Source organism: Aegilops tauschii, chromosome 3, assembly GCF_002575655.3.
Source record: "Aegilops tauschii subsp. strangulata cultivar AL8/78 chromosome 3, Aet v6.0, whole genome shotgun sequence".
Classification (NCBI taxonomy): Eukaryota; Viridiplantae; Streptophyta; class Magnoliopsida; order Poales; family Poaceae; genus Aegilops; species Aegilops tauschii.
Window position 1 is genome coordinate 416,403,015 of NC_053037.3, and position 10,487 is coordinate 416,413,501.

At 52.0% G+C, this 10,487-nt stretch overlaps 1 protein-coding gene across 1 annotated transcript; it reads right to left on the reverse strand.

Annotated features, from left to right (window-relative positions):
• Positions 1 to 2,243: 2,243 nt before the first annotated feature.
• Positions 2,244 to 3,645, reverse strand: LOC109774649 (dof zinc finger protein 5). Its single transcript, XM_020333393.4, has one exon. It carries the CDS (start codon positions 3,258 to 3,260, stop codon positions 2,640 to 2,642), a length of 621 nt encoding a protein of 206 aa, XP_020188982.1. The 5' UTR covers positions 3,261 to 3,645; the 3' UTR covers positions 2,244 to 2,639.
• Positions 3,646 to 10,487: the final 6,842 nt, after the last annotated feature.

A 10,487-nucleotide genomic window follows, 5' to 3' on the forward strand; every position in this document is an offset into this window, starting at 1 on the left:
TCAACGTCCCGTCCATAATTAACGCATGTAGTCGCTAAACGACGGTACTATCTTAGTTGGGCAAAGAGAAATTGAAACCTGATGTTACCTGAGGCTGAGGGACACGCATCAATGTAACTGTAACCGGACGTAGCCATCGGCGCCACCATGGTCCATGGCTTTCCTGAAACCTACGTGCATCCTCTTTCTGGGCTCCTTCTGCCCAACTTAATTGTGGAGGGGAAAGCAACCCCGGCATGGCCCCCGGCCGGGTTAGCTCGCTGTCACTGCGCTTCATTAATGAGCAACGATCGCCATTGATTCCTCATAGTATCCGCGCTAATTACCGCTGGAGCTCTTGAGCAGCAAGCAAAAGCGACGCGTGGTTCCGTTCCGTGTCACGGGCGGGCACCGCGCCGGCGTACATGCCGGCCGGCGAAACCCACCCGGAGGATAGACATGCGGCATGGTCAACTCGTCCCGAGCACGAAAGCAGCCGAGCCGACGGTTTGCTGGGCGGGCGCGGAGGAGAAGGCGGCGGGGCGGAACGGATGTGTTGGATTGTTGGGCCGGTGAAGTTCACCGCCCGCGTCGCCAACCTTTCTGCAGGCCCTTTACTGCGGGAAGGAAAGAAGAAAAGCGCACTTGCTGATGCTGCTGGTGCACTTTTGGGTTGGGTTGGGTTGGCTGTCACCTTTTGGCAGCGCGGCAGAGCACGTGTAGCTTGCAGGATTATCGCTCCTTGCTTGCTGCTGCTTCTTTTTTCTTTTCTTTTCTTATCAAACGATGCTCTGGACCAAAAGTCTCCTCATGCTCTGCTCCTTTTCGTCTTTCCCCCGTCTTTGCAGTGGCAGGCATCTCTTATTTTCCTTCAAGTACCAACAACCTTTTGCAGTGCATAGTGTGCACAACTGAGAGACTAGAACACGTGACCACAACTTATACTGGCTTTTGGTAGTATACTCGACTAGTGCTACCGCTGGGTACGGGTGTTGGGGGCCTGTAGTTGTCGTGTCGCACGTATGGCTCGCTCCATGTCAGCATTGAAAGAGTTTTTCTTTTCGCGAGCGGGAGATAGGCGCGTCGCAATTCATTCGTGGGAGGAGACATGATGATGGTCTGCTCCAAAACCATACCATTCCATTGATTAGCCGCTCTTATTATGAAGCTGAAAGCCCAGAGCCACAGAGAGGTCCCTCCGCTGTGGTTAGGTTAGCCATCTATGTTATGTATACACTACACCACACACGTCAGTAGCTCTGCCACTGCAGCGAAAAGGTCCCGGCCGGAGCCGCAGTCCCAACCCCCAACCATCCCAATGCTGACGACCGAGCGAGAAGTGAGTAAAAAAACGGAGCCAAACGCCTTTGCGAGCGCCTACATAAAGTAACTTTGCGAGCAATTAAAGGCAGTTGCGAAAGCGGGGTGGGGACTGAACTGTTGTTCAAAGGCGAAGGCGCCCCTCCCTCCCTCATTGACCCGGACAAGCTGACGGTTGGAATAATTATCTCCTCCGCTCCGGCTCCCGGTCCTTTGAGGAAAAGCTGCCTTTATCTTTTTCCCAGTGCATTGATGAGGACTAGTAATAAGTCACCAGTCAGGTGCCTGCCCATCTCCATCCACGACGCTTTCTCTTTCCCTTTGTGACGAAACTTCCCAAAAGGATGGTGGTGAAAAGCGCCTGCCCGGTTTACCGAAATGTAAATGTGGGAGCAACCACTTTTGTCCTCCAAGAGAATCAGGCTACAGCACAACCCACGCATGCATGCGGATTATTTAAACAAGCTTCACAAGTACTGCTGCTGCTACGGTAATCAATCAATTGATCCATAGTACTAGTAGTGATATTAAACTGGCACAAGTACTATGGTCTACTTGCGCGAGCTAGCAACAGGTTCTTGCTGTACGGCTTCCATCCAGTTGATACTCCTACCAGGCCGCAGGCAGCACAATATGACGGCATCCGTGCGAGCGCGACGATAATGTAAGAGTACACACCGGAGTGGTAGAGTACATTTTTGCAAGTACAATCACCACAGATTTACTACTCCAATCACTTTCACCTCCTCTGCCAGCCCCCGTAAGAAAGATGGACGGCCATCATCATCCTTCGGGGCTTTGGGCGAGGTGATGATGATTGATGAGCGCTCACTTCCAAGACAGAGATGGATGCGGACAAGCATGGTATGGGATCGCATCACACTCATCGGAGTCATGAAAGCTTACGCATGCTCGTCATACATACACAATGGGAATGGGACATGTTTCTCGCAACTTGCTGCTACTAGTACCGCGCAACCTGATCTGTTCCATTTTACATTACACAGGCGACGCAAACTGACGGACCAACCCAAGAAGAAGAAACAAGTGCAAACAAAATGCTAGGAATACTACTACAGTAGCAAGGAATTAACAAGAGGGAAGCTAGCATAGCAAAGGGAACAAGGAAAAGAAAAGTAAAGGGACATTCGAATTCTCCTCCTTTTTCCATGTCTTGCGTGAGTGAGCCTTCACGTACAAGCTATTAATACTAGCCAGCCTTCCCGTCTCATCTCATCAGGATTCTGCGGGTCAAACCAAACTCTATCCGAACCCTCGTCTTCCGGGCGGCCGGTTGGGCCGCGGACGAGTCGATCAATGGTTGTGTCGGCGGGATGGGATCAGAACCGGCGATCCGGGCCGAGCTGCCACCGGTCGGCGTACACCGGCGGTGGGGAGGTGGGGGAGGAGGAAGGGCTGGGGAAGCCGAGGACGAAGCCGGCGGCGGCGCGCTGGTGGTGGTGGTGGTGGTGGCCGGCGACGGTGGCGATGGGGCCGAGCGGGCGGTTCTTGCGGCGGCCGGCGCCGATGGGCACGTTGCGGAGCGCGCCGCCGGCCGTCCAGTAGCGGTGGCAAGCCTTGCAGAAGTGGCGCGGCTGGTTCACGTTGTAGTTGTTGAAGTAGCAGAACTTGGTCTCCCGGCTCCGGCACCGCGGGCACGGCAGCGGCGCCGCGGCCGCGCGCGCCTCCGCCGACTCCTGCAGCTGCGTCCGCCGCGACGCCTCCGCCCCCTGCTGCTGCTGATGCTGCGGCGACGAGTCCATGTCCGCCGCCTCCCGCTTGACCGCCGTCGTCGTCCGGTCCGTCTCGCCGTGCAGCCGCCGCTCCTCGTCCTGCGCGGCGAACGCGGGCGACGGCGACGGCGACGCCTGGGTCCCCTCGACGCACTGCGTGATGACCTTGCCGAAGAGCTTGAAGCCGCCGCCGGCCCCGGCGGGTGCCATCTCGACGTGGGAGAGCATGCGACGGGAGAAAGGGTGGAGTGGAGAGTGGAGGACGGGGAGAGAGGGGGCAGCGGAGGCAGAGCGATGTGGGAAAGGGGTCGGTCGCTGCTACTTAAATGCATCCCAGCAGCTGATGGATGGATGGATAGGTCACTCATCACACCAGAGAGTGAGTAAAGCGTCGCGTACGTGGGTTGGACCGCAAGAGCAAAAGGCCAAATATGTTACGCGCACAGCACACACGCCCGCACGCACATCGGGTTCTCTTGCGTCCGTATACTTTTACGCCGGCCGGCTGGGTTTGCTTGCGGCTGCGTGGGTTTGCGGATGGGTGGATTTTGATTTGATTTTGATCTGCATGTGGAGTTTGTGGTTCGAGGGGAATCTCCGGGTTATATAAATCTTGGAGAGCCTTGTTGTTGTTGTTGTAGCGGGATATGGGATTGGGAGGTCAGCTCTCCGTCGCATGGTGGGGTGGACCTGGAGTTTTGTTGCGGGAAAACGAAGGGATGGGGGCGCTCCCTCCGAGTGCGTGGCCGCCTTGGTTTCTTCCGCGGTGTGGATTCGTGTGTATTTTGCGCCTTTATGCTCTGTGTTCCCCTCTTGCCCCATCCATCCTGCTGCAAGAACCGATGACGGATCTAAGGCCAACTCCGGACGCGTCGGAGTTGGGGCACGAACGGACAGACGAGCCGACCCAATGCGTAACCCATCCTTAAATCTCGTTTGTTTTTCGTTCGGCCCAACCCATTCTTGACGCCTAATTAAGCGAGCTTTGCGCCTGCGCGGACAATAGACGGACGGGCACGCGGTGTCTCGGCGTCTGTCTCGGGCTCGCGTGCCGGCCGTGCAACTACCTCCCACCGACCCTAGTCAATGCACACGGGTGATTGGGCTTGCATGCCAGCCACCCACATGGCCACCGGCCACGTCTTTTTTTATGGCAAAGCCGTGGACTTTCACTACCACTTCCACTTCCCCGTCCCCATCTGCTTCCCCACCGTTGCCCCCTCCATTGGAGACAACAAACTCTAGCCGCCGTCCACCTCGCTCCCCGCCGGCCATGGGGTTCTGGAAGTGGCACCCCGGCAAGAAGGGCAAGCACGACCATGGGGCGGGGTCGTCCTCCGCCTCGTCCGGAAGTGCGGCCGGACAGTCCACCTCGCCGGCCTCCTTCTCCATCTCCCCTCCAGCGGCCGCGCCACGCTTCTGGCCCGACGTCAAGGTCGAAGTGTGCCGCCAGTACTGGGAGACCGGCACACCGCAGTTGTCGTGGAATTGTCACGGCAGATGTTCTCGAGCAAGGACTTAGTCGTGGAGCCATCGCCGGTAGGAAGCTTAAAGGGGTTAAACGGGACAAAGGACACGAAGATTATACTGGTTCGGCCCCTTACGTTGAAGGTAAAAGCCTACTTCCAGTTGAGGTGGTATTACTTAGGGTTTCGATGACCAGGAGCTAAACCGCTCTGCCTGGCTATCGATCTGATCTTACTTGTCCTGAACCACCGCCGGGTCGCCCCTTTATATAGAGAGGTTAACGCCCAGTGGCTCTCAGAGTCTCGGCCGGCTTATAAACAGCGTCCGGCTCGGACTCTTAACTATTCCTGCCTTACACTACAAGTCACGCCTTACGGCGGTTTACCACTACGGGCCTTAAGCCGCCTCCGGGCCTTAAGCCCATTACTGACCCGCCATCTTCGAGCTTGACTCTGGGCTTCATGCGATGATCGTCTCAATGTAACCCGGCCCCTCCTGGGCGGGTAACACCAGTAGCTATATCCCCAACATTAGGCCCTAGATTGATTTGAACCGGTTCATGTCAATCTTCAATACCTTAAGAGAAAATCTTCCGGCTTCTGCTTGTGCGCAGGTCATAACCCGCCATGACGTCATCTTCTGGATTCTTGGCAACCCGCCGTGACGTCATCCGCCATTAATGCACGTTCCGTCCAACGTATCTCAACGGATCCTTATCTTAATAACTATCCCGAAATTCGAGGCGCCTCTGCAGCTGGATAATCATGTCTTCAGCCTCCTCGTTTCTCGTGCCCACTCATCAGCCGTCCCTTATAAATAGGCCCGGCCCTCAGGTCTTCGTCACTCTCCCTTTCCATCATCTTCCTCCTCTCGACACCACAGAGCCCGAGCTCCGTCGCCGCCGCCGCGCATCTCGTCCGCACCAACCAAGGCCGCTGCATCGACCTGTCTTGGCCAGAGAACCGCGACGCATCTCCGCTGCTCGTCAGCACCAGTAAGTCCTCGCCATCCCGTCTACTAGATCCACATTAGGGTTCGCAAGTTCTTCGGTGTTCTTCGTGGTTCCTCGCGATTCCTTCGCAGTTCTTCCACGACGGCTCCCTTTGATCCAAGAGTAAGGCACAACTCCGGCGGTAGTCGTTTCACGCCCATTTTCCATATTAGCAGACCCCTTTTGCTTGCAAAAAGACCTCATTTAGAGCTGATGAACTTCTCCGTATCAGTTTTTAGGTCTAGAAATTTTTCTTTTCTGAACGATCGCTTGATCCAAAATAATCCCTGTAATCTGTGAAACTTGTTTGTGCAACACTTAGGCAAAACTGCATCTGTTAACCATGGCGGGTCATATCGCCGGCTTAAAAGCAGCCATGCTTTACGAAAGTTCTGGATCATTCATAATAGAGTTAAATAACTTAATTGCTCATGATATCCACGGCGGCTTAAATAACCTGACACAATTAACCATATATCATTAGGCCCTTTCATAAGCCGCCATCTTAAATACTGAACTGAAATTTTCCTCCGGCTTAAATTTGAACCGGAAACTTTATTTTGTCATAGGCTTCCATCTTTCACAATGCCACCTAAGGCTCCCAAAGCACCCATCACCTGCAACTGGGTTAGATCCAACGTCACCGACAACATCTTAGCTGACTTCGTGAAATCGGGTAATCTGCCAAAGAAAGAGGTCATGTCGAATCGTGCTCCTGACCCGTCAGAAGAGAGGCCTCAACCCAAGGATGGGGAAGTTCTCATTTTTACTGATCACATGAACCGGGGCTTTGCTCCTCCCGGCTCAAAATTCTTCAGAGATGTCCTGCACTTCTTTGACCTGCGACCGCAAGACATCGGACCCAATTCCGTGTCAAACATCTGCAACTTCCAAGTGTTCTGTGAGGTGTACCTCGGAGAAGAACCCAGCTTGCTGCTCTTTAGGGAGTTATTCTACCTGAACCGCCAGAATGAATGTGCCAACGGGCCTAGCTTGGAACTTGGCGAAATTTCAATCCAACGACAGAGAGATTGTCTCTTTCCTTATGCTGAGCTGCCAAGCCACCCGAAAGATTGGAACCAGACATGGTTCTACTGCCAGGACACTTCTCCGGCTGACGAGAACCCTCTGCCCGGCTTTCGCGCCCTGCGCCTGGAATCAAATCACCCCTTGCCGGACAAATTATCTCAAGCTGAACGTCAACCACTTCCACCCACCATCAACAAAATCAAAGCTCTTCTGGGGAACGGCTTGAATGGTATTGATCTGGTCCGGGTCTGGGTTGCCTGGCGGGTGATTCCTTTAAGCCGCCGCCCCGGCTTGATGTGTGATTACACATGCCAGAAAGATGATCCTCTATGACACAGCCCAGACGACTTACCTAAGGACGTCATTGATGATACAACCAAGTCGCTTCTGAACGAGAGCCTGGCAGATTGCTGGAGAGTGGGCTTAAGCCCTTTCTGCAAGACTAACCCGGCTCCAGCGGTAAACCATTAACCTGAATGCTTCTCCTTCCATTTTAACGATTTTGTCTTAACTTACTAACCTTCGTTGTATTTTACAGGCTAATGATAAATTCTGGAAGGTCAAGTATGACCACGAAGCTGCCAAGAAAGCCAGGAAAGTTAAAAAAGCCACCAGGAAAGCCGCTCCCCGTAAGAAGGGGAGTAAACCTAGCGCCTCAGACCTACTTCGTCTGGAAGACAACTCCGAGTCAGAGGTAGCTCTTGACTCTTTAGGCTCCTTTTTAACCATCTTATTGACACGGATTATCAGCAGGAGGACACTGGAACAAGTCATGAAGTGAATGAAGAGGTAACTATAATTTCATCCGACTCCGAGCCTTTGCCGAGACGGGAAGTTCGAAGAGTAACCCGGAAAGTAAGATTTTCACATCCTTTAGCTTATCAAGATCCTCAATTTCTTTTGAAGCGATAGATTTATGAGAGCCGGAGGCAGACCCGGACTAGCAAAGACGCAGACCTCTCCTCCGGCTTACCCGAAGCGACAAGGAAGCGCCGGACTGAGGTTATCTCCGACTTATATCCTTTTCATCCTTTGGCGGGCGTCACTCGTCAACCACTCAATTCTTCTGATTCAAACTACCAGGGAACTTCACCTTCCTCCGGCGACTCAATGCAGTCTAGCTTGCCGGCCTTCAAGACCGCACCCGGGTAATGATGATCAGCTTACTTTGTGCTTATCTTACTCATGTTTTTGCACTAACTCTTTGACTTTCAGTGTACAAGTAAAGCCCAGCAAGAGGGTGAAGAAAAATAAGCCGGCCGAAGAGCCGGTCCTGACTGAACCTGAGGCTTCTGCTCATGAGCCGCCAACTGCACCAGCTCCTGAAACCACCACTGCTCCATCTGATGAACAAGTCATGGAAGGTTCCGATAACCCGGAGATCCCCAGCCCGGCTCATCCAGATGATCCGGACGTTGTAATCACCCGGACAGAGTTTGTCGAACCAGGAAGACCCACCGTGTTAGCTAGATGCTCTGCCAAGGAAGAGCTTCTGGAACGCCGCAGGGCCAGGATGGACATCACTGACTATGCCAATCTGAGCATTGGAGATATTGTCTCTGGCTATGTTAATCAAGTGCACAACAGCCGGGACCTGGAAATTGACATGGTGAAGCAAATACAGCAAAAATCTAAGGTATGACTCTCTTGCTTACTCCATAGTTATCCTTACCATGCCAGCCCCCAAGTCTATGACTTATGATAAAATATGTTGTAAAATTAATACCGGCTTAATAATTACTACAAGAAACCGGCTTACCTGGTCACACTCAAGGGTCGGCTTAAACAGTCATGTTGACCCGGTTCTTTCCTTACTTTAATCAAGTAGTTGAGCAACTTTACACATTAGCCCCCAAGTGCCAAGTACCTTTGCCTGCAAAGTGCTTGGGACTTATTTTCATGAACCGGCACTGTAAATAGAGCTTTTCAGCATACATTAGCCCCCAAGTGCCAAGTGTCTTTGCTTGCAAAGTGCTTGGGACTTAATGTTGCATTATAATCACCCTAACTGTAACCCGGAATTTGTACAGGCCGTCTGTAAGAAATTTGAATCAGAAATCTCTGATCTAAGGAACCGCCTGAAGACCCAGGAAAGTGAGACCCAAAAGGCCAATTCCAAATTTGAATTCAGTGTATCTGCACAAGAGAAACTGAAGAAAAAGTTTGAAGCAGAAAGAAAAGCCTGGGCGGATGAGAAGACTGCCTTGCTCAACCGGGCCGAACAACCGGAGGCCGCTCTTACTGAAAGAACCACCGAACTTTCCGGCTTAAAACGCCATGTATCTCAGATGGCCTCCGCAATCTTCGGTAAGTTACTCTGTAAGTTTCTAACTAGTTTACTTCGTTCATTTCCCATAAGTATCACCATTGCCATCAACTCACCTGACTTTGTCATGCAGGCCCCAGGAGCTCCAATCTTAATCAAAATGTGCTGACCAAATTGAAGGCGGTTTATACTTTGGTAGAGCAACTGTACACCGGGTCACAGCGTGCCTTAGCCGTTGTGGCTCTGTCAAATGAGGTTCCCACTCACCTGGCAGATGTACTCAGGCGGCTTGCCGTACTTCCTCAATGCTTCCAAGAGTTGAGACAGGCTTCTGCAAGAGCCGGAGCTATAGCCGCTTTGAGCCGGGCCAAGGCGTTTCTACCGGAGCTAGACCCGGCCGACATCGCTCTTGGATACCCCAGCTTGAAGGAAGACGGCACCCCCTATAACCAGAAAGACTTCGCCGCCTGTGTGAAGAGCGTGCGCCCGGTGGCCACCTTGATTGGTAATGATACAGACCTTACCAAGTATCAACCGGGCTATGACACGGAGAATCAGAGGATCCCAACACCACTCTATGAAGCAGTCAGCCTGATTCCTCCGACTCGTAAGCATACCTTCGCCCCTGAAGTTGACCTGGCCAGGTTAATTGAGATGAGGCTCAATTTGAAGCCTTGAGTGGCATTGACTGGAAATCATCAACCTTCTAGGTCATGGACACAACCGGAGGAGCAGAGAGGGATGACCCGGAAACCTCAGGCCAACAACGCCCTTGATCTCGCAGGCGGCTCATATGATGTCTTAAAAGACGATGCCTCACCTTTCGGACTCGGGGAGTCATGTAATAGAGTAGGACGAATACTTAATTTTGTCGTGCCATCGTGCACGTGTGTATTGCTTAACTCCATTTAAACTGCTCTTTTATATTCTTCCGGGTTATGTTTGATCCTCTGCTTTCCCTAAGTTTAAATAGCTGTCTTTAATTGTCCTGCATAGAAAACAAATCACAAGTCTCTAGGCAGCTTACCGCACGGAGAGTCTTATAACCAGGAATATGAATCAAAGTCATAATAAACCGGCTCTCAATTATATCTTCGAGATACCATAATAGCATACCTGCGAGCCTTCAGATACAGTTCCGGTTTATGTAGCCCGAATAATGAGGTTGAGAACTCCGGCTCACCAGCACTTATAATACTTATTATGTGCCATCAACATTATTAATCAAGGTTAAGCCGGTGGAATTAGAACCACCCTTGAATACTTTTGATATGATCAAAAGAACTTGTTTGCAACAAAAAGATGTCAAAAATCTGGAGGCTTCTGATTCGAATACGACCAGAGAACCGTCCCAAAGGGGTTAAGCTAAGATTTGAATACGATCATATAGCCCCCAGTGGCTTTGGCGTTGCCGATCAAGAGGGTACCGACAGCTATGTTCTCTTTGGTTCGAATACGACCCATGTTTGAACAGGAAGCCCCCAAATGACCTTGAGAGTTGTTTAACGACGCTGATTCGAATACGATCCACGTCGGTTCCCAAAGGGGGTTGAGCTATGATTCAAATATGATCAAGAAAAACTCCCCAATGAGCTCGGCAATATGCCAATCAAGTGGGTATCGACAGCTATGTTCTCTTTGGTTCGGATACGACCTAAGTTTGAACAGGAAGCCCCCAAGTGATCATATTTTGAACGGCTAG

Bases quoted from the DNA above. Each gene is read 5' to 3' on its own strand.
- LOC109774649 (XM_020333393.4), bottom strand. From the start codon at position 3,260: ATGCTCTCCCACGTCGAGATGGCACCCGCCGGGGCCGGCGGCGGCTTC.